The 24,525-nt window shown below is 46.4% G+C and overlaps 2 protein-coding genes across 2 annotated transcripts in view; one reads left to right on the top strand and one right to left on the bottom strand.

The window, feature by feature from the left end:
- LOC144120093 (uncharacterized) overlaps positions 1-24,525 on the bottom strand; it is a 164,686-nt gene that overhangs the window by 67,795 nt on the left and 72,366 nt on the right. The gene's annotated exons all lie outside the window — the stretch shown is intronic.
- LOC144118836 (uncharacterized) lies at positions 19,082-21,286 on the top strand. Its single transcript, XM_077651636.1, has 7 exons — positions 19,082-19,225; positions 19,717-19,843; positions 19,920-19,979; positions 20,037-20,114; positions 20,349-20,408; positions 20,496-20,555; positions 20,767-21,286. The coding sequence occupies exons 1-7, from the start codon at positions 19,082-19,084 to the stop codon at positions 21,132-21,134; spliced, it is 897 nt and encodes a 298-aa protein (XP_077507762.1). The 3' UTR covers positions 21,135-21,286.

The following is a 24,525-nucleotide window of genomic DNA, read 5'->3' as shown; positions in this document are numbered from 1 at the left end:
GACAGAGTCTTTCGCATACTGTTTTGCTTTCAGAAGAACCACTTGCGGAGGCTTCGGAGTGCGCTGTTGCTGCCCGACGTTTTATACTCTGCTCAGGAGGTTCCGGAACACAGCAATGAGGCCCTTTGCACAGCTTTGCATAGACTAGCCTACTTGAACCCGCTGTGTGACCTGGAGCGCTAGTTCGGACGGCACTACTCAGTCATTATGAGCATAACAAAGTATTTGTCCACATTCAGGACAGCTTCATGCACTAGCTGGGCGAAATGAACCACCATTCGTGGCTGCACCTTGCGGCTCTAGTAACGTTCTCCTGGGTAGCGCTCTCATGCTAATTTCTTTACTTGCAAATATTTAGAACAGGACTTCTGTCCTTTGTTTTTTCTTTCGTCCGTTCTAAAGGGGCACCGCTAAAAAACTGGTGGGCTTTTATTGATGGCACGGCAAGAGCAATCGGCCGTCCATCCAGAGACCAGGAGCTTTTCTTCTTTGGCATAAGCGCCCTCACGCTTTAAAATATAAGGCCATTATGTTCCCCAACGGCATTATTTGCTAACTCAACGGGTCGTATCCTGGAAGGAGGTATGTTGCAGGTAAGGTAAGATGCAGGCAAGTTCAAGACACTGATGAATGCATTCAATGTCTTTAGTATTCCTGCCTATCAATGTTGCCCAAGCTCAAAGAGCTGCTAAAGAAAAAAAGGGTCTTGAAAATGTTCAGATGTTTAAAGATGCTTTAGGCTGTTGTAACGAAGGTGCTCCCACTTACAACTCTCGATGAACAAATCATCTTCATGACACAAAACCTTGCGTTTGGCAATGATGGCTTTAGTTGCTTAAGTGCCATAAAACACAGCAAGCAAATCATGCATCAAAAATGGTCTTATGAAATGAGCATAACATGTGTTGCAGCGCGAACCACAAGAAGGGACGACGACAGACAGAGTGATATGAACCAACTAGCCCGCCAAGCAACCATTCTGAAATGAGCATGTTTCATTTTTTTTTTATACCATTTTTTTCCTAAAGACCTCAATTTGTCTATTATTGTATGAGACTGTGCAAAGCTATGAGAATGTGAAGCAGTTTTATTTACAAACTTAACTTTTTTTTTTAGGGATCCAGAGGAAGAGTCACACATATGAAAAACTTGAGAAGCTCGTCCAGGCCCGCAGTTATTGCATTTACGGGGACCCAGCGTACCTTTTGAGACCTCTTTTGATGAATTACGGCAAAACCCGTGCGACAGCACAACAGTTACCCTTTAATAAGAACATGAGTTCTATGTGGCAATCAGTAAAGTGCGGATTTGGGAAAATTGCCAGCAACTTCGCTTTCTTAGATTTTCAAAAAAATCAAAAACTTTTCAAGCAAAAGTTGGAATGCATGTACAAAGCGAGTGCAATACTTGCCAATTGCCACACCTGCTTGTACGGCTCTCAAGTGTGGAGTTACTTTGGACCAGAGCCTCCAGCACTGGAGCAATTTTTTATTCGGGAGCTTAGGTTCCCGGCTTGTGCGTCCAGACTCGCTGAGCCACTCAGTTCACACTTATGACAAGTTTGAGGAGATGCAGCTCTCCTGTCGAAGAGAAGCAAAAACTTGAAGCACATCACCATTCTCACAGAAGAGTGTGCAACCAGGCATAAAGGTGCCAACAGGGAGTTCTCAATAACCTCCTCTGGAGCATGGAGGCAGGCGGACAGAGCCTCCTGAACATGGAACTAAAATCGCTGCGCAATTATTCACATACTTCAGTGATGAGGAACATGTTGACCTTCGAACAGCTACTGAGCAGCTTCCTTTACTGCACCTGGCCTCATGGCTGACCACAACACAGCCCCAGTGCAACGGCCACCAAGCCAAGCAATATACAAAAAAGTAGCACAGGCAGTGGTGCAGCTGCAAAGGCTTTCTTCTTGAGAGTACTGCTCTCAGTGAAGCCCAAGGAACTCTACCGGGACCTACTGGTGCATATTCTCTAACCACTAACAGATTAGCAACCTCTTACAGGTAGGCGTGGCCGACCGGCTCCATGGATTTCTTCTTCCACTTCCACACAGGAGTTCTGCCCGTGAAAGCCTGTCAGGAAGACCAGCGTTTTTTTTCTTCCATGCCATGCAAACTGCCTCCTGCATGGAAGGCAGCAGTTAAAGGCTTGGTTAAAAGGGAGGAGCTAAAGCTGCAGTGGCCACTTTACACACTCGCATGCCTCTTCAATGTCTCGTGAAATCATGGCCCATTTAACTTATGAAGAGTTGATGCAGTGGTTGATAGAAAGACTGCTTCTGCGAGGACACGGCATGTACCCGACTTCCTAGAACAGAATATTAAATTTCCCTAATGCCTCCCCACTTGGACGGATTTCCAGGCTTGATGAAAGTCGACCAGGGAGCCAGTCACAGCTGAGCAGGCCATGTCAGCAAGGGACTAGTGAAGCTTTCTTCCCAAAAGCAACCTAAACAGTGCCAAGGTGGATGGCTGGGAAATCTGAGCATTAATAAAACAAATGCCCTGCTCTTGAGAGAATTCTACAGGCCAGCTTGGTTTAGAAATGTCGAGAAGTTTGTGCAAATGTGTGACATTCATCAACTATGCGTGTCAAAGAGTAAGAAAATCTTAAGGTCAAAAAGGTGCCCACATAAAACCAGCACCACTGATTAGCACAGCACTGTGACACCTTCTGGTGCATGTCATATCATACGTCAACCACTGTGACTACACCAAGCAATCGCTGCATCGTGACGGTGATCTGCATAAAGTTCCGACCTCGGAACCACATAGCAACCAAGACAATGTGCTTACGAATGCCACTTTCCCAGTGGGATTCACATTATTCACAGCAACAGTTCACAGGTTTCATTTTTTTTTCAATACTACTACATTCCCAACAAAATGAATGTTGTGGTCAACTACTTCCAAGCTACTGTTGCATGCGAACTGCAGTGTGCCAAAACTGAGCCGACATTCAAGTCCGAATAAAACATCATGTGCAATAGGCACATGCTGAAATAGTGGCCCCACCCCATGCACATGGTGTCACTTTCAAGCACATGGTGCTGCTTTGGTGCTGTAATGTGCGTATGCCATTTTAAATTCCGTGACCAGAAACTAACAAGTGCCACTTCACTAATTTCAATAATTAATTGTTCTCACAATGCGTCCATTCTCTGATAAGTATTTGCTGTCCGCTTATTAGTTCTGACCTTGTAATGTTTGTTTTGTTCAAAATACAACTCATCATCAGCAGCATCAGCCCACTGCCGGATAAAGGCCCGCCTTATATATCTCCAATTCACCTTGTCCTGTGCGAGTGTCGGCCACCTTGTCCCCGCAACCTTCATGACCTCATCCACCCACCTAACTTTCTTTCTCTTAAATCCAGTCAACTGCCCTTGAGGCCCATCGGTTATCTTGTTTTCGCATTGCATGCCCTGGCCAAGCCTATTTTTCCTCCTTATTTTGACCACAGTCTCATTTACCAGCATTTGTTCACATTTCTATTTTGATAATGACAACTGTGTAGTTAAAACTGAAAAAATAAAAACGAAATGTGTGCGAGAGTCTAGTGGACTTAGCCTTCAGAAAGGTATGCCAGCTCATGGGCTGGAAAAAAGGCTCTGAGATGACCCATCCTAGATTGGAAGTATGCAGCCTCTTCTCCGTGCCCATTGCCTACTTTAAGAAAAAAAAAAAACGCTCAGGTCCCCTACTTCAATGACCAGCTATTCAAAATTATTGATAGGTTGAGTGCTAAAAAGGCATTCACAGGAAAAAACGGGTAGAGACGACAGGAAGGAAGCGCAAAATTTCTGCTATTAAGTTACCTACTCTTTCCAGCACAGTGCTTACCTCAAGCCCATTATCTCCTTTTTAAAGAAAGCTCATGTCCCCGCTGTGGAGTTCGTTGACCGTTCTTCGAACGAAGACTGAGAAAGGCCGCGCCAGTGTCGGCGCCGCGTGCCGCATCAAAGGGAGCCGTCTGGTCCCTACTTCCTCCGTCTTGCAGCGGACGTCCTTGTTTACCCGCGCCGCCTCGGGCATAATCCGCCTTGAAAAGGCCTAACCAGATACAGCTGTCGACATGTGTGCGTCGTCAAGGGGTGACGAGACTTCAGCGATGCGGGAGAGATACAGCTGGGTGGGGACCGAGTGCTGGGTGACCAGGAAACGGATTATTCCCTTAACGACTGTGTTCTCTTTGTTGCTGTCAACAACCTGAGTCATCGCCTCGTCGGCACATGTTTCCAGCATCTGTGGTGCCGTGGGTGGCGTGGGGAACGGAAGTCGCATTTGTGTTGTTTGTGTGGTTATTTGAAACCTCCTTCCCAAATGTTTTGATCAGAACTTTTTCCCCAATCTGTGATCAGTGGGCGGACCTTATTTTCCTTTCCCTAACCACTGATTGGCGAGATGGGTCGTTTGTTATCTTATTGGTTGCTGTCCCCGCTAAGGGTGGAGACAGAGGGTTTAAAACCAAGCGCTCTGGGTTGAGCGGGGGCTGAATTCGTCTGATCCACGATTTAGTCATGTAAATAGTTTTCTCCTTGCTTTGTTTCTTCTCGTTTTTTTACCTATGTTGTAAATAAATAGTTAACCTTCTCCTTTTCTTGAGTAATGTGAATGTTTGCGAGTAGAACCACCGGGTCATCAAGAAACCCCGATTTCATCATCAAGTAGTTTCCTCTCATCGCCACCGGAAGGGGAAACTCAACTGGCGCAGTCGACAGGATCGCAACTTCTTTCTACTCAAGGCATTGGACGGAAGGTGAGAAGAACAAGTTGGTGGACAAGCTGTTTGTCCTAAAGGAGAAAACGTGAAGCTGCGTCGAAAGACGACGTCGAGAGCTTCAGGTCACGGGTTGAGTTCGAGAGGACGTCGGAGGCTCAAGTCAGCGAGGAGCTGAAGGAGCCGGGCAACGACGAGCCATCGGGGGTCGAGTCAGCGAGCAGCTGAAAAGAACCCAGCATCCACATCGAAAAGGTTGAGAACCAAGCGACCAAGTCAAGCGAGGTCCGAGGCAGTGAGCTGCTGAGGGACCAGGATCAACTCGTGGGCGTCTATACCTTCCCGGGAGCCCGCTGTCATCACGCTGAGATTGACAGCGCTGCGGTCGTCGGAGCATCGAAAGAGGTAGGACACCTGTTTACTTTCTCCGAAACTGCCATGTCTGTGTAGTAGTCGTTCGCTATAGGGTAGCGCTATAATGACTGATGCAGAGATGGATGCTGCAGGAGGGAATGGTCTAGAGCCTGTTGAGCAACTCGTGTCATCAGAGTCGGTGCTAACGACAGAGCGGGCACTGGGAAATATGACGCAAGCTTTGCTAATGGAAAAAGAGCAGAAGGTTCAAATGTTCGAAATTGAAAAATTGAAGCTCCAAATTGAACTGGAAAAAATAAAATTGACGCAAAGGCAACTTCCACCGCAACTGGATGCGCAGCAGGGACAGCGGTCAGGTCCAAAGTTGGGCGAGTACGCAAAAGAACTGAGAGCGGTGCTGGCTCCTATGCCAGAAAAGGACCCATAGTGCCCGCATGGTTCATAAGTGTAGACACAATGATAGAGACCCTTAAGATTCCTAAAGAAAGTTGCGGGGCTATCCTATTGCCATTTCTGACTGAGAAAATGAGGGCATTTGTAGCTAGCGAGTCCAACGGAACGGTAATGCCATACGAGGAGCTTAAGGAAAGGGTTCTAAAAGAGCTCAAAATGACTCCGAATGAGTACAAACGGTTGTTCATGACGGTACGTAAGGAGCAAGGTGACTCGTGGCATCAGGTAGCGACCAAGCACGAGACAATGTTCATGTACTATGTGAATAGCCCAGAGGTTGAAAGTCTGGAGGATTTGAAAGACTTAATGATAGCAGATCGTTTCAAACAAGTGCTGCCAGACGAAGTGAGGACATATGTCATGCAAAAAGAGAACCGGAACTGGCTTACGGCCGATGAGATTGCCGGATTAGCGGAGACATTCGAGGAAAGTCGACGGGTAGGCAAACCGAGGGAGCGGTTCGAAGGTGTTAAGCCACCACATCAAGGTGGGGAGAAACGGGAAAAACAGACGCCAATCCTAAGTCCTAACTCCGGAGGTAAAAATCGACACGCAGGGGCGAAGTGCTTTCGCTGCAAGAAATATGGGCACATCTCTATTCACTGCCCAAGTGCACAGCAAAGACAGGACGCAACAGAGTCTAAGAAGGACGCAAGCAAGCTAGTAGCACGAGCTCAAATGTTGGTTCCTGATAAGCTAGAATCCGAACTGGAAAGGACGGCTAAACTTGAGCAATTGAGTAAATCTCACTCTCTTACCAGGGTAAGGTTACAAATCGGAGATAACCAGGCAGAAGCTTGTGCAGATTCAGGGGCGGAGATTACAGTGTTAAGGGCAGAGACGGTGCCTCTATCGTGTCGAAATGACTGTTCCGGTAAAATAAAACTGAGGGGTGCTTTTGGACAGATCGTGGAGGCAGACTTAATATATGTGCCTATGTCTTTAGTACCGAAAGGAGAAACAGTCAATCAGCAGTTGCCAATACTATGTGCAGTCACCGCAGAACTAGCCGAAGGTGTAGGTGCGTTGCTCACACCCGAAACGCATGCAATGCTAGAAGGGATGGAAAAGCAGCAGGTGGCAGTGGCTGAAGAGAGAGCTGTTCTTGAACGAGAGGTAAACACGGCACATGGATTGGAAGAGGACAAACCAGAGATTACACTCGAGTTCGAGGAAAACGAGAATGCGGAGCCAATAGTTGTGCCAGCTTTTGCAGTAGGTCAGGAAGAAGTAGTGGCAGAAACTACGTCGAGGGTTCGAGACTTCAAACTGGAGCAGCGAGACGATCTATCGTTGAGAGAAGCGTGGAGACAGGCAAGAGAAGGTAGTCATGGGATGGTAGTGCAGGAGAAGATGCTTTTCCATGAAGAAAAGATTGATGGAAGGTTATACAAACAGCTAGTGCTGCCAGAACCGCGAAGACGTGAAGTGCTCGAACTGGCGCACGACAGACCAAGTGGAGGGCATTTTTCAGAAAAGAAAACCAAGCAGAGGCTTAGAAGTGCGTTCTTTTGGCCAACGATGGTAATTGACGCGAAGGAGCACTGCCGCAGCTGTCATAAGTGCCAAGTGTTTTCACGTACGACTGTTCGAGATCGAGTGCCGATAACACCGCTAACTAGACCAGAGACACCTTTTCAGGTAGTGTTCCTCGATTGTATAGGACCACTTGAGCCCGGGTCAGCACGGGGACGCCGCTATGCGCTGAGCGTCGTTGATTTGTGTACGAGATGGGCAGAAGAGATACCACTAAAAAATCTGACAGCCAAGGCTACATGCCAGGCACTAATAGAGGTTTTCACTAGGTATGGGACTCCTGAACTTAATTGCTGTGGCCAAGGAACCAACTTTGTGTCCAAATTAACTCAAGAATTCATGCAGAGGCTGGGGGTGCAGATGCGGTTTTCCACTCCGGAACACACTCAAAGTAACGGGATTGTGGAAAGGTGGAATGGAACGTTTAAGGCTATGCTTCGACATGTCGTACATGATCATCAGAGAGAATGGGACCGGCACATTCCATGCATGCTTTGGGCATACAGGGAGGTACCGCATGACGTACCGGGCAAATCACCCTTTGAACTAATGTTCGGGCGGGCACCACATGGACCACTCAATATCCTCCACAAAACGTGGACTGGTGAGTGGACTCCGCCGACGGGACTGAATAAACCAGCCGCTCAATATCTGCTCGAGCTGAGGGAACGGATGAATGACGCCGCGAAAAGGGTTGACGAAAGGGCAGAGGCCATACAGAGGTCGTATGCAGCCAAATACAACCTTAGGGCCAGACCAAAAGAGTTCAGAGAAGGGGATAAAGTCATCATACTAGAAAGCGGCCAGGTGGGTAAACTACAGCCGAAGTGGCACGGACCAGATGTTATAAAGGAAAGGAAGAGAGATAACAGCTATATTCTTGACACTGACGAGGGAAACAGATGGGTGCATGCAAATAGGCTGCGACCCTACGTAGCACGAACCCAGAATGTGGGAGTTGTCTTCGACTCGGACAGCGAGTATGGTGAGGTGTATAACGGGGGCATCTGAAGTTTTTTCCGAGCGCCCAGGTCGATGCAAAGTGGGCTGCCACAAAATAACGCTGCTTCCCAACACCAAGCAAGAAAGGTCACACCTGTATAAGGTACCTTTCACATTCAGAAAGGAGATAGAGCGTCAGGTAGCACAACTACTAGAATGGGACTTCGTCTATCCAGTTGACAGCTCGTACGCACATCCAGTTGTATGCGTAGCCAAAAAGGATGGGTCAGTAAGGATGTGTATTGATTTCCGAAAATTGAATGCAGTTACTGAATCAGACAGCTTCCCTATGGCTAATATGACTGAGATGCTCTAAGAAGTGGCAAGTGCCAGCTACATATCGGTATTGGATATGACTCGCGGATACTGGCAGATCGCCTTAGACAAACAGTCGCAGCGTCTTACCGCGTTTGCAACACCTCAAGGACTCTATGCATGGAAGGTAATGCCGTACGGGTTGCTAAACTCGGCAGCAACTTTTCAGAGGATTATGAACGAAATCCTACAAGAACATTCCTCCTATGTAATGGCATACATTGACGACATCGCCATCTTTTCGGAAACCTGGGAGGAGCACATCAAACACCTACAGGCAGTACTTGAGACTCTGAGAGAAGTAGGCTTAACGGCAAATGCTGCGAAATGCAAGTTTGCACAGAGAACGGTAAAATACCTAGGCCATGTAGTAGGATCAGGCAAGCATGCTCCCGACCCAGAGAGAGTAAGTGCGATCACAAAACTGAAAGCACCCAAAACAAAGAAGGAGCTGCGTAGCGTATTGGGCCTTTTTAACTACTACCGAGAATATGTACCGGAGTATTCAAAGGTAGTTCGCCCATTGACGGACCTCACCAACAGGCGGGTCCCGAATGTCATTCCCTGGAATGAGAAGGCCGAGGAAGCGTTTGATGAGGTGAAAAGGGTACTGGCGTTGTTGCCGGAGCTGGTCGCACCTGATCAAAACCAGGAGTTCCTTCTCACAACGGATGCCTCGGAGGTGGCGATAGGAGCATGTCTGTCGCAGTCTGTTGAGGGGGAACAGAAGCCGATTGCATTTCTGAGCAAGAAAATGACCCCTGCTCAGACCAAATGGTCGCCAATCGAAAGAGAAGCTTTTGCAGTCGTGTGGGCACTGGGGAAACTGGATACTTGGTTATTTGGGGTTAAAGTGAAGGTCGCAACAGACCACAACCCGCTCACGTACCTGACCCGTTCAGCGCCCACTAGTGCGCGGTTGATGCGTTGGTCGCTTGCATTACAAAAGTATGACCTAGAGGTCGTGCATATTAAAGGGTCACTAAACAAGTGCGCTGATGCGCTCTCTCGTCTAGAATGCCAGGAACAATGACATTAGGATAATTCTTTGATGTGTGTTTGCGTCAGTTTCCTCTGCTATAGCCACAAACGAGTGATTAAATAGTAGGTGTAATTTTTTTAGGGTAACTAGTTAGCTTACTGCAGTAGTCACGGGGGGAAGTGAAGGCTAGTTTGGCAGTTAGCCTTCAGAGAGCGGACATGGCAAGTTCTGGAATGTGCAGACTGGTGTTCTACCCCTGTGTGCGGATTGAATTAACCACAATATGCGTGTGTGTGTGCACGGTTGTGATTTTTTTTTTTTGTGTTCCGGCAAATTGTGACTGAACTTTTATGGCACACTGACAGCAAGTGTCCGCGTAACATTCTTGGTTGGGAGGTGTGGAGTTCGCTGACCGTTCTTTGAACGAAGACTGAGAAAGGCCGCGCCAGTGTCTGCGCCGCGTGCCGCATCAAAGGGAGCCGTCTGGTCCCTACTTCCTCCGTCTTGGAGCGGACGTCCTTGTTTACCCGCGCCGCCTCGGGCATAATCCGCCTTGAAAAAGCCTAACCAGATACAGCTGTCGACATGTGTGCGTCGTCAAGGGGTGACGAGACTTCAGCGATGCGAAAGAGATACAGCTGGGTGGGGACCGAGTGCTGGGTGACCAGGAAACGGATTATTCCCTTAACGACTGTGTTCTCTTTGTTGCTGTCAACAACCTGAGTCATCGCCTCGTCGGCACATGTTTCTAGCATCTGTGGTGCCGTGGGTGGCGTGGGGAACGGAAGTCGCATTTGTGTTGTTTGTGTGGTTATTTGAAACCGCCTTCCCAAATGTTTTGATCAGAACTTTTTCCCCAATCTGTGATCAGTGGGCGGACCTTATTTTCCTTTCCCTAACCACTGATTGGCGAGATGGGACGTTTGTTATGTTATTGGTTGCTGTCCCCGCTAAGGGCGGAGACAGAGGGTTTAAAACCAAGCGCTCTGGGTTGAGCGGGGGCTGAATTCGTCTGATCCACGATTTAGTCATGTAAATAGTTTTCTCCTTGCTTTATGTCTTCTCATTTTTTTACCTATGTTGTAAATAAATAGTTAACCTTCTCCTTTCCTTGAGTAATGTGAATGTTTGCGAGTAGAACCACCGGGTCATCAAGAAGCCCCGATTTCATCATCAAGTAGTTTCCTCTCATCGCCACCGGAAGGGGAAACTCAACTCCCGCTTTGATGCTGAGCTATTCAAAATTTTTGCCTGTTGAGTTACATACTGTTTCAAGCACAGTGGTTACCTCAGATGACCAACTTTTCAAAAAATTTTTCAGTGCCCCCCCTCACAGGTAAAATTTAGAACCACTGGCATCACTTTTTCTTCACTTTCCTGCTTTTCAGACCAGCTGAGGGCAACTCCATGGTTATATTGCACCCCTTGTTTTTCACGTGCAGCAATGGGAATGGACGCATGCACGATTGACCCCAAGCTTTTTTACAAATCTCAAGGTCAATACACATAGTATGACGTAAATAACAATATAACTTACAGCCTGTATGTGCACAAGTGCTGTTGCGCGAATGAAATGGAGCATAAGAGCCTAACTGTGCTGTGGCTAAACGTTATGGTGGTGGTCACCTCAGGTGGCCACCATGCCTGAAGGGTCTCATATGCATAATTTTGCTTTTTCTTGCCGAAATCCAGTTTGAAGATATTCCGTCGGAACCTGATAGCTATGCTGGCGCTGATATATCAAGTGATAGCTGTTCTGATCGTACTTCTGGCCGCGCAGGCCGGAGCAAGCGACAACCAAGAACTGTCAACAAAGCCGACAACCTCGCGACCGCTGCATACCGGATGCCCTCTGTCTGGGGAAAAAAAAAAGAAAAGGTTCCCTCTACTGCACCTGCTGGCCACTTGGCCTGGGTGGAAGAGTCTGCGCGACTGCGGAAGACTCTTCCACAGGCTACCAATGTGTACCGGGAAGCGATGCAGGGTCAAGCACCAGCTTATCCTTGACAATGGCGCCAGTTGGCCTTCCCTGAAAGCCGCCCGTGCAGCTCTGCCAGCGTAATTGACCGTCTCAAGAAGATCCAGGGGTCAGCAGGGTCCAGACATCATGTTTTGACATCGGCATTCATCTCCAAAAGGGGAGCTGACAGCCTGACCTGTGTATTGATGAGAAACACGCACGACCACCTGCAAACCGAGAGGACCAAGGGTTTGCTGCTGAAGAAAATGAAGGCTGGAACACACACAAAGCCCCTCAAAAGTCAACAGGAACAGGAAGCGGTTCCCTACATCCACAAGATCACCCACAACTTAAAAAAGGTGGCAAATCGGTTTGACGTGCCGGTGGTTTTTTCAGCACCCAGGAAACTCGCTCAACTTTGCGGCTGTATCACATGCGAAGACAAAAAAGGGGGCTGTCAAAAGAACCACGAAAAACGTTTTGTTAAGTGCGCCATGAACATTGTTTATAAGATTCCCCTGTCTTGTGGCAAAGTGTACATCGGCCAGACGGGGCGATGCGTTGACAGACTCAGGGAGCATAAAAGAGGCCTGGCTAATAGGGAGTGCACGAATCTTGTTGACCACTGCATTGCTTGCAGAGCTTGTGAACCATGTTTCCGTTGCATGTCAGTCCTAGGCAGAAGTAAGCAAAAAACCGCCCGTGAAACCCTGGAGGCATTTTTTATAAGGAAATCTGGACCAGATTGCGTGACACTTCAGTTGCCTTGTATAATGCTGAAAGTCAATTTCCTATCTCGCCTAGTGCGATGACTTTTTCCTTGGCAGTTTCCAAGTGCCTTGTTAGGCTGCGCCTGCGCAGGCCTGTGGTTTTATATATGCCGTCGTGGTTCCCTCAATAAATCAGTTGCAAGTTAGCGCCCGTGTATGTTTCTGTTCTCTGTGTCCCTGTCATGGTTGCACTAAAGATATGTATAATTTGTCACAAATCACAACTAGCCCAACAACTAACTCTTTTATAGAATAATGCCTTACCTGTGACACTGGGTGAAGATCTGTTTCAAGCGAGCAACAAACAACTCATGTTCGAGCCTCCCAATCCAGCCAAGCTCCCCCATCCTGCCTCTTGTACAGTTATACAGGCGCACCAGAAGCTCTATCTGGGTAGCTCATGTGCAGTAATTCTTTGTCAGTCTTTCCTGGCTCAATGCGCTGAAGTGCCATCTTCACTGGCTCTCCAGGAAGCACCTCTTCCAGGAATGGAGCCACTTTGAAAACCTTTGTGCAAAAGCCTGCCAGAACAAGCCCCTGCTGTACCGGAAGATCATCATCTCATATCTGTTTGTGACGAAGATGACATCGGCCATTTCCAAGGCGTGGAACACTGCATTGACTTAGTGCTCAATGCTGGGCCATACAACAGAAGCCCATACTAATACTGTGCAAAGGACCACAAGTCCTTAGGTAAACAAACAGCCAAGCTCTTGTGTCAAAGCAGCATTCTGTAAGCCACTAGGCTATGGGCCTTTCCAGTCATTGTTGTGTCAAAAGGTATGAAGAAGTGCCTTTGCATCAATTATGTTCCACTTAACAAGCTCAACATCAGTGTTGTACACCCCTTGCCCCGTGCTGATGATATCATGTAAGACACCGCTGCAGCATCATATTTTGCATGTCTGGACCTGAAATCTGCCTACTGGCAAGTCAGCCTGCGACCTTCAAATTATGTCAAAACAGCATTATCACACAATGGGACAGACATGTGGACGCATATGCCCTTTGGACTCAAGAATGTCCCTTCAACATTTCAATGTGCCCTGCAGCTTGCCTTTCAGCCTCCCGTAAGGTTGGGCGTCAGAGTGTATTTGGATGAGATCCTCGTGTTTGCATCCTTCACAGACTTCTTGGAACCGCTCAACTGGGTACTTCAGCTCCTACAGCAACAGGGCCTGAAAGTGTCTCCTGGCAGGTATGGTTTGATCTTCCCTCCATCAGTTTATTGGGTTTCATATTGTGTAGTGAGGTCAAGCTGCTAGACCTAGCCAAAGTCAATGCCATGTTGCACATTCAAAAACCTCAGACCCATAAGGAACTGTTGTCTTGGGTGCAAACAGCCAGTTTTTGTCACCGCTTCATCAAGAACTTTTCCAAGATAGTGGTGCCCCTCTTCTCGTTGATCAATGTACTACAGAGGTACTGGGATACGTCACATGAACACGCTTCCCTGGCAGTTCATGCAGCATTCATTGCAGCCCCTCTCCTAGGCCATTTTCTTGAGTATGCCCGCAGCAATGGTTTCCACCAATGTGTCTGGTGCCACCCTAGGTGCTGTGCTGTCTCAACTTCAGAATGGTCATGAAGTAATCATAGAATATGCCAGCTAGGCACTCACCCCAGATGAAAAGAAACTCCACAGTAATGTCTGGGAGTTCATCGCCATGCACTAAGCAGTGACACAATGGTTCAACCATTACCTCTTGGGAAAAAAGGCCGCCACCGTATGGAAGACGTTGAAGTAATGAGCGTTAGCTGTTTGGTTTACTAGACGAAGAAAACGAAGAAGAATGCGCCCGTTGTCGAGTTGCACCCCCTCAAGATACGTCCCGGATGGAATTTGCTGCGTTTGGGGGGTCAAGGTGGGTCTAGAATTCAGCTTGTAGTTCGATACCAAATGTATAACCGTCTTACTTCAAAGAATATTGGCCTTTTGGGACTAATGCATTCATTACATGTGCCCTTTTCTATTATTGCGATCGGCCACATCATGATGCCTCCCACAGAGACTGCTCGCTACATCCTGAATGTCACAGACTTTACAACACCGTACATGGTGCCCAGTGCTATTCGCTCCACAATGCAAAAGAAGTTATCGAACATCCGCATTCTGCCTTTTATCACTTTGGCTCAGCTGACCACTGCCTCTCGGTTCACGGTGCTACCTTTGAATCTGCTCAGTTCGTTCACTTTATGCACCTCCACAGGGTTGAGGTACACTACTCTGCAGCCCACAGAGCAGAAGAAAATGGACTGGTTGAGTGCAGCAATGGCTCATTAGTGTCAGTCCTCTGCAAGGCCTCCCCAGAAAATCAGCCATCGTGGGTGACTACGCTAGTTTAGTGACTACGTTAGAGGAAGCAGAATTCGCTGTAAACACTACATTCAATGCAAGGAATGGCTTCAATCCGCTTGAGTTAGTTTTCCGGTAAATCCCAAGGCTGCCAGCAGAACACCACCATCCAATGAGCAACTCTTCCCTCACAGACCGTCTACTCGATGTCCAAGCACTTCGTACTGAAGCCATGGCTAACTCTGAAGACTGTCAACATACTAGAAAGCATCTATGATAGAATCCAAGGTTCGACGGAAACCCGTCTGGTCGGGTATGTTCATGGCGGAAAATCTTCAAGCGCCGACCAATCGATAAAAAGATCGTTTTAACGATTGGTCGGCGCTTGAAGATTTTCCGCCATCTATGATAGACCGCACCATCCACATGCATTCAGTGTTGGTGACTATTATGCGGATACACCACCAACAACCTGTGCTTCAAAGGCATCTACCGCCTAATAAAACCTCTTATGCTTGCTACATTTAAAGCCATCCATGTTTTGAGTCTATCCACCAAGCACTCGACTCAGCCAAGAACATTGCATGTTTCACAACTGAAACTTTATGTGCCATCGCTATCTATAAGAAGACACATTGCCAGCTTTATCTCCGCCCACTGAACAAAATCCGTTTTCGCGCCCTCGGCAGGGCAAATCGCCCAACCTGCAGCAATCGACCAGCAGTTTGACACTCAGCTTGGAAGCTGTAACTACTTCTTCGCTGAACAGTCAGTGTCCCGTAAGGTAATGCAGACAACCCACCTATCTATGAAGTGGACTTTTTCACTTTGTTCAGAGTTTGTTCATGCCTGACTGATTTTAACTTATGTACTGCTTTTATGAGTCTGCCAAGCATGTTGCTAGTTGCCTTTGTCTTTTCCACCTTACCTATTATCCATGCCTACCATGTCCTTGCCTTTGCATACGGTCCCTTTTGCACTCATCATCAAAGAAGACTGATCAAAAAGTGGCACCAAATGTGAGGTGTCAGCACCTGCCTAATGCCCTGTTCCACTTCGCCAGCTGCCCAACAGACGACGACACCTGCCCAGTGCCGTCTCACTCGTTTTCCCCGCTTTTAGCCAGCAGAGCGCATTGCGAGCTCATCCGACATGTAGTGAACTTGTCAGATCCCTTGTGAGCCACTATCTTATGTGCTAGCCCAACGCTTCTTTATTAATATGTGATGACAGCAATAAAGGCTGTCATATTTTGAAACTTGCTTCTAGTATCAGCAGAATAGTTGGCTGCCTTTACCGACTGCCTTTACCACCTTGGAATCATAGACTGCTCGCTCCTTTCGTTGTATAATAACGAGCCCCTAATTATCCTTTCAATTTTCTGCTTAACATCTTAATTAGGTGTCATTTATTCGTATTTATTTAGATCGCTTTATATATCTTCGTTTTGAATTATTTCATTTCGTGAAATTAGCTTGCGATGACTGATTTCAAATTAAATACATCATAAATTGTTATTTTTATTGGTTTCTTGTAATTTTTCGTTCAGCCGTGGCATCTCGCGTCTTACCCTTAGATATTTCTTAACAGCTTTTATTTCGGCGCGAATACGGAGTTCTAGCTGCGATGGGCTCTCAGTACCTTTCGGAATATTACAGGGATGGTTATGCGAATAAATAGTTGGTATTGCTGTTTAACTATATAAATTTTTAGCCGCGTCATTTGACGGAAATTGATTCATCCTTCATGAGAGACCTAATCTTCGCTTTTCATTCTAGGCACATTTCAGTGACGATCAGTTTGAACCACTCATATTGCAAAAATATGGGAAAAAGAAGCTGAAGCCAAATGCGGTTCCGAAGCTTTTCTCGCACAGACCTGCTGTAAAACCAAGGAAACCGCTCCGACTAAGAATTGACCCTCGGGAAAACAGAAGTGAGTGATAATTGCTGGTTTTTTCTTTCTTTGTCCATTTATTCGTATCAGTTCTGTCACTTAGCGATGTAGCTCATCGCCTTATTTTTTTTCTGCAGCAAGTGTAAACAGTGCGGGTTTGCCTGATTCCTGCAATGTCTCCAGAGCAGAGTCTGGCTCTTCTTCGAATGAAAAACTCTGTAAGCGATGTTCTTTGTGATGGCGCATGAATTTAGTGTGTGGTCATGCGTTCTTACAACCAATGTTCATTAGCAGCAGATGGAGGGAGCTCCGAGCTATCTGAGGCGCGCCATGAACCTGATTTAACCAATGGTAAACGTCAATTTTTCATTTTTTTTGAGCGCGTGATATGAAGGAAATGATTTTTCGTGCAGTCTCTTGTACCTCCGCTTTGCTGCCCGCTACATTCCATGCCTCGATACCCGCCACAAATCCCAATGAAGTCTTTTGTAAGTCGTACCCGTTTTAACCCTTTATGGGATAACGGGACACATGGGTCCCGCTTTTTACTCTCACGAAAAACCTCCGTACGCGGCAGCGGGTGAATTTCTGGGCAACAGTCTTGTCGCGCCATCTATCTCGAGTCTTTGACAACGCTTGTGCGACTAAGTTTTAGGATTTCCTGTAGATGGCACCACCAGCATTGACAGCTGAACTTTTTCCTTTGTGAAGATTCGTGCCGGTAAAAATTGCTCCCGCTTGTTCGCGCCCAAAAAGATTTCGAGATAAATGGTAAGTTTTTCCTTTTCTGTCCTTCAAGGGAAATACTTGGTGCATGCCCTAAACGATTTATTAGGTAGTCAGAATCGCAGAGTGCCCGAAAAAGAGGTCTCTATGAGCGCCAGAGCCGGATTGACGCGATCGAAAACACTAAGAGAACGTGAAGGGTGCGCTCCAGGGGGCATAATTTTTGCACACAGTATGCTGAAAGTATGCTACGACTAACAAAGTAAGCTGTCGATGTTGATAATTCTAAGTTTCGTTTCGTTTACGAATTCGCAGGGGGCTCGCTTACGCGGGATGAAGCGCTGGTGCTCTACTTCAGTTTGCCTGACGAGTCTGAGACTAGTGAAGACGAGGCCCAAAGCAGCGAGGACGACTTTGTCCCTGAGCTAGCGCCGTCGGATTTGAGCTTTGAAGACGACGAAATCGAAGCTGGTCCATCAAAGAGCAAGCGCCAACGGCGGTCTACTCCTTCAAAAAAAGGTTTCAGGAGGAAACGGAATGCGCTCCTGCTGGATCAAGGTGGAGAGAGTGCGCCAGAAGAGGAGGAGGTCGGCAGTGCATGGACTACAAATGAACCGCTAAGTACAGTTCAAAGCCCAAAGACATGGGATTCTCAAACCTCCCAAAAGGCGCCAGAGCGCGCAGTTGATGCATTCACGCTCTATTTTGATGATGAGATGATTGAATTCATAGTTGAGCAGACCAACCTCTTCGGTGCAAAGAAGTACCCAAGGAAGTGGCAAATTTTGACAAAGGAAGAGTTACGAGCGTATTTTGGTGTACTGCTGTTGATGAGCGTGTGCCCAAGGCACCACCTGTATCAGTATTGGAGCCGTGACCCTCTCTTTCATTGTGAAGAAATTTCAAAGCTGATGTCCTTCAAACGATTTCAGCAAATTATGAACTCGCTTCGTGTGAATGACACAACGAAAGAAAAAAAGAGAGAAGAGGGATATGACCGTCTGGCCAAGGTGCGCCCTCTTATTACAAAGCTGAACCAAAAGTTTCAAGAAGAATACACTCCTTCCTGTCATCAATCAATTGATGAAAGCATGATCGCTTTCAAAGGAAGGTCAAGCATGAAGCAGTACCTTCCTTTGAAACCGATCAAACGTGGGTACAAAGTGTGGTGCAGGGCAGACGCACAGACTGGTTACCTGCTCCAGTTCCAGGTATACGAGGGAAAAAATGAGCAGCGGCCCGCAGGCCAAAGCTTAGGCGAGTATGTCGTCCTTTCCCTTTCTGAAAGCGTAGAGCCTGGCACACAGCTCTACTTCGATAACTATTTCACGTCTACACCGCTCATGCAAACGCTTGCCCAGAAGGGTATCTTGGCCGCGGGTACCGTCCGTGTCAACAGGAAGGACCTTCCTGACGATCTAAAGAAAAACAACAAGCTTCAGAAGGAAGAGTACCTGTGGCGCAGCAAAGGCAATGTCTCAGCATACCAATGGCATGATTCAAAGAACGTTCATAATAATAATAATAATAATTGGTTTTTGGGGAAAGGAAATGGCGCAGTATCTGTCTCATATATCTTTGGACACCTGAACTGCGCCGTAAGGGAAGGGATAAAGGAGGAAGTGAAAGAAGAAAGGAATAATAGGTGCCGTAGTGGAGGGCTCCGAAATAATTTCGACCACCTGGGGATCTTTAACGTGCACTGACATCGCACAGCACACGGGCGCCTTGGCGTTTTTCCTCCATAAAAACGCAGCCGCCGCGGTCGGGTTCGAACCCGGGAACTCCTATCTAATTTTCACGACCCGAACGAAACTGAAGAAGTCCAGAGAAAACTTTCTAATGGTTCATCAGTGGGTGTGGTCTGCCCCAAAGCGGTCGCTGACTACAACCGTTGGATGGGAGCCGTAGACAAGTTCGACCAGAAAAGAAACTCCTATGCGGCTGACAGGCGATCGAAAAAGTCGTGGTATCGCATATTTTATTTTATTTTTGACTCATCAGTTGTAAACAGCTTCATTCAGCATAGTGGCAACAGCGACATGAGCTACATGTGGTTTCGGCTCGTTCTGGGACGGCAGCTGATCAACGGGCAAACATTCCGACACTACAGGTCTGTTGGGCCGTTCCGCAAGAACAAAGGTGGCACTAAGAGCGGCCAAAAAATGGTCGGAATTGCAGACGAAGTAAGGTTTGCAGGTACTGGTCACAACTCACGGAAAGTGCCAAACAGGCGTAGATGTAGGTGGTGTTCCACCTCCGGGAGTGAAACGCGCACGAAGTTTGTGTGTGGTGTGTGTAATGTACCCCTGTGTGCAACCTGCTTCGGCCCCTTCCACCAACAATGACAGAACTAACCACAGCTTTGTGCTCGCGTGAGTCAATGGGACAGTGTTGTCCCACTTTTTCAAAAGGACATGTGCCAATGGGACACATGCGTCCCACTTTTTTTCATTAAACTATTGCTGCTATTGTTCTGAAATTTCTTCCATATCATTTCTGAAGATGCCTAGACCGGAAAAATGTGTAGTTTTTTTCTCTATGTTACGGAAATTATAGGTGAACCCACAAAGGGTTAATTGCGTCTGAATTTCGTACATTCCTGCAATAATTTTACTTCTCAATTCTCGCTGCTACCTGATGCGGCGCGGAAATAACGTTTGGCGAAATGTATTAGCAATCCTTACTATTCATAAACAACCTCTCTCTGATCTTTCATGCAGCGCCTTCAGCCAGGACATCCTTGCCCGCTGCATGCAGTGTCGCAGCAATAGGGCCTGTTCCATCTTCGAGGGATCGCTTTTGTAAGCATCTTTTTTTATTTCCTGCTGAATTTGGCTCCGATAGTCAGTTTCTACATTAGTTTCATACCTCTCTCAGCCCCATCTAAAGAGTGCCTTGAGCTACCAAATGCGCGCCATGAACCAGATTTAACCAATGGTGAGTTAGGTTTTAATATTTTTCTTGTATCAGATGATAGTGTGATTTTTCATGCAGCACTCGGTACCCCAGCAGCAGTCTCCGCAGACTTCAGTGAGTCAGCAGTAAAGTTCACCGCTACAAGTGAATCCTGCTGTAAGCGGCTGCCTTCGTACTCATACTTCAATATAGCCCGTAGTACATGTTCAGAACATTATGTTTATTTTTTTTTGTACAGCCCCATTCGAAGTACATCAAGAGGTACCATACACGCCCCACGAGCCGAGTTCAGTGAATGGTAAATGCTGCTTTTTGCTGCCTTCGTACCCATACTTCAATATAGCCCGTAGTACATGTTCAGAACATTACGTTTATTTTTTTTTTGTACAGCCCCATCCGAAGTACATCAAGAGGTACCATACACGCCCCACGAGCCGAGTTCAGTGAATGGTAAATGCTGCTTTTTGCTGCCTTCATACCCATACTTCAATATAGCCCGTAGTACATGTTCAGAACATTATGTTTTTTTTTTTACAGCCCCATCCGAAGTACATCAAGAGGTACCATGCACGCCCCACGAGCAGAGTTCAGTGAATGGTAAATGCTGCTTTTTGTTCATTATAGTGTAGCTTGTAACATACAGCAATTTAGAATACATTGTGCTGCCATGCGACTTCTACTACTATACTAATATACGCCAAAGAAAGCAGAGCTTTCGCGCCTCATTAGAAACCCTGAATGTTGTTTCTTAGACTTTCGTGAGTGTAGGACTTAAATTTCAGTTTTTGAAATCGGCTTTCTTTTTTAGCATCCCAGCAAGCACTCCTGGAACGCATATCGGATTTGGAACGCGCCCAAAAGGATGCTAACAGAAAACTACAAATTGCTAAAAGGAGATACCTGAAGTGCGAAGCGGAGAAGGAGCAGCTACAGAAGAAAATCAAGCACCTCTTCAATGATGATCAAATGTCCTCAATGGAGCGGTTGTCCAGTAATAGTTCACGGTGGGAAGCTGACACTCTGGTGAAGTCGCTGAGACTACGGCTTGCATGCGGGACGCGAGGCTACAATCTGCTCCGAGATTATGGTTACCCACTGCCTTCTGAGCGCACACTGCAAAGACACATCGAGCATGCGAAGTTTCGACCTGGAATTCTGATATTTTGGAACCGTTAAAGATGAAGGTAACTGTGAATTTTTTGCTAACAGAGCTTTTTGTCGATTTTTCTACAGTACGATCTCATTTTCCTGAATTGCTCTCTAAGTATGGGTGTAGCTATTCCCGCCTTTTTACTGTCCCATCGTTTTCTCTGTCCATATTTTTTTCCATCTTAGCATTACTAGTGCGTATCAATCTTTAGCCGTTATTAATGTTGATTTGTATTCTGCAGGTCAATCTCATGAAGCCGGAGGAGCGCCATGCTGTTATTATGCTTGACGAAATGCAAATCGCGTCAGGTCTTGTGTATGATCATACGGTTCGCGAAGTCGTGGGTGCACCCACACTGCCGTTATCCGATGGATCGTTACCTGATGATTGCTTAGCTACACACGGTTTGGTATTCATGATAGGTGGTTTATCAACTAGATGGAAGCAAACAATAGGATATCATCTAACTGGGAACTCCATTCATGCTGCAAGCTTGAAACGTGAATTAGTTGATTTGATTGCCCAATGCGAGTCTATCGGACTCAGCATTCATGTCGTGGTGTCTGATATGGGCAGTTCGAATCAGGCACTTTGGAAACTTTTCGGAATTATTTCAGGAAAGCACAGCAGGGCGTGGACTAGCTGTCGTCATCCATGTGACGCGCAGAGAAAGCTTTGGTTCATGGCCGATGTACCTCACTTGTTAAAAAATCTTAGAAATCATTTGACTAAAGGGCACCTCATCTACCTTCCCGAAGAAGTTGTGCAAAAACATAACTTGCCAACTAATGTCGTGAATTTTGAGTTCATTAAAGCACTTGTAAGGCACGATGAAACGGATGATATAAAACTTGCCCCGCACCTAAATGCTTCCTGTCTTGATCCAAGCCACTACGATAAAATGAAGGTAGGCCCAGCTTTTTCCATTTTCCATAATGACACAGCTTCAGGCTTGCGCTTGCTTCAAGACAGAGGAAAAATTCCGAGAAACGCTCTTACTACTGCATGGTTTATCGAAACCGTGTTCAGGTGGTTTCGCCTGATCACGTCACGGACAACAAAGCTAGCTTTTAGCCACGCAGTTCAAGAGGAGTATGACTCCAGTGTAGCATTTTTGGAAATGATAATCGAGCTCTTCTCTAAAATTCAAATTGGACGTGAAAAAAATGCTGTCTGGAAGCCTGTACAATCGGGAATTATACTAGCGACAATAACAGCACTAGAAGTACAAGACGCCCTTCTCACAACGTACAACTTTCATTATGTGTTCCTGAGCAGGTTAGGCCAGGATGGGCTTGAAAACTTTTTCTCTACATTACGCGCCAAAAACCCCATCGCGAGACTATATGAGTTTAAATGTAGCTTAAGGAACGCAACACTAGGTCAATTTTTGAAGCCTAGCAAATCAGGAAGCTACTCCGAGGAGGAAGGTTATTTACTATTACATTTACGCGACACAAGTGAAGCAAGAAGCGACACAGATGCTATTCAAGCGCCCGATGATATTCTTGACCTGAGCCCTGAAATAGAGCAGTCATTAACGTACCTAGCAGGCTACGTTGCTTCAAAACTTGTGAAGCGAGTACAGTGTGAGAATTGCTATAATTCTCTGATTGAACGAGACAGCTCTACGACGCTGATAGAGCTCAAAAACTTTTCAAAGCACCAGCAGTCTTTGACCCCTCCATCGCAAGGGGTGATTGAAGTGATAAAAATAGCAGAGAACTACTTCCGCACTAATAAGGAAAAGCTAATCCGTAATTCTGTACATGAGTCGGAGGTGCAAAAAGCCATTACCCAAAGCGTAACTTCGCAGACATGCTTTCCTTCTTGCCATAACTTACTTGAAGACATTGTTAAAATATTCGGCAAACTGCGCATGGAAATTTTAGTGAAAAGTGAAGCGGCTAAAAGATCTTCTATTGAGAGTTCCAAATGTGCCAGTAAAAGCATTGGCATGCGCGTTGCTGTTTCAAGCACTAAATGATGTGTAGACGCTTCATTGCTTGCGAAGCAAAGGACCTTTATGTGATACTTTTAAAACAAATATCTTTCATAAGCAGCAAGCCACTGCCTGGGATAAATTTTAAAATTTTACAGCCACTGTGTAGTTAATATCTAACGTGAGGATTTCGCTTTTCATGTCGAAATAAATTTTGTTCACAACAGAAAAGACTTTTTTTTATTTCAATCCGCTTTCAATTTACTGTAACATAAAACTGAAGGGGCTCAATGGTAAAGTGCACCAAGAAAAAAAAAACTTCAGAACGTCCACAAAGGGTGAAGGAGAGACAATAAACGTTAAAGAAAACTGCGTTCCGTGCGTTGAACTTCCTTTTACTGGAGAGTTTCGGCTCCAAATAATGTGCTGGCCTTTGCACCACGTAGCATCGGCTTCATTACATGTCTGGAAATCGTAAGCAGTTCATGCTTGGTACCGTGTTGGTCATTTTTCAGCCGCACTAAAACCGATTCATTCATAGCGTGATATTGCTTTTGTACAATTGTGCTTGCTTTTTGTGTTGTGTTTTGAACTGTCAGTTTTGTAAGTTTTTTTTAAGTCCATTACTTCTGCGCCGCACATCTCACTGCATGCACCTGCGTTCACATCAGGAAACTAAACACATCGTCTTGCACAGCACTTACAACTAATTTATTGTACGCCGCCATAAACACTAGCAAACCGTTAGATGTCTTGCACTGATAAGCTTAATACGCATTAACTTATGCCTGGAGCACTACTTAGTTGATTACACGCCGCAAAACATCACATCTCCTTTCAGAGACGGTTTTCGTAAATGACACCCGCAGAAGAATGTTTTCTTCTGGGAAATATTTAGAAATTAAGTGCCTTAAAAAAAGAAAAAAAATCCACAGAATTTTTTCTCAGCATTCTAATCGCTTGGGTAACCGTTTATGAAAATTACTTTCACTACCGAAGCTGTAAACGGTGCTTAAAAAGCACGCCAGCGTTCAAAGGCGCGGCTGGCCGGCGGGCGCTTGGGTGAAAAAGAGTGCCGTGTGCAGCGCGGGCGAGGAGAAATGCGCCGCGAAGGAGGAGAGTGTCGCTACTTTCAAAACATCAAGGGGCTTTAACCCGAACGGGGCTGAACCTGGGTGTTGTTTGTCCACGGAGCGCCTGTTGCGGAACAGTCCACAAACGCTAATCTAAAGGTGTCGTTCGCGCTTTGGATTTAGCGTACGCAACCGTCTTGCGTGTTGCGTACGCAAAAAACGCAAACGCTATACTAGCACCAAAGCTTTTTCCGCGTCGAGAAAAGCAGATCCTCTCAAGCGGCACCTCTTCATATTCGATGAACCAGACTTTTCAGCTTCTCCCAAGCATACCAGATGTCACAGACTGTTAGTAATAACAAGTCTCACTGACGTGCTAGTGCACTCTTCGTAGTTCCATTT

The sequence above is a fragment of the Amblyomma americanum genome, chromosome 2 (assembly GCF_052857255.1).
Source record: "Amblyomma americanum isolate KBUSLIRL-KWMA chromosome 2, ASM5285725v1, whole genome shotgun sequence".
Lineage (NCBI taxonomy): Eukaryota > Metazoa > Arthropoda > Arachnida > Ixodida > Ixodidae > Amblyomma > Amblyomma americanum.
Note: the sequence above shows the minus strand (reverse complement) of the source record. Positions and strands in the feature narration are given on the sequence as shown.

Coding starts and splice junctions, on each gene's coding strand:
- LOC144118836 (XM_077651636.1), top strand. CDS start 19,082: ATGAGCTACATGTGGTTTCGGCTCGTTCTGGGACGGCAGCTGATCAAC. Junction 19,844..19,919: donor ATCTTCGAGGGATCGCTTTT/GTAAGCATCTTT, acceptor TACCTCTCTCAG/CCCCATCTAAAGAGTGCCTT. Junction 19,980..20,036: donor TGAACCAGATTTAACCAATG/GTGAGTTAGGTT, acceptor TTTTTCATGCAG/CACTCGGTACCCCAGCAGCA.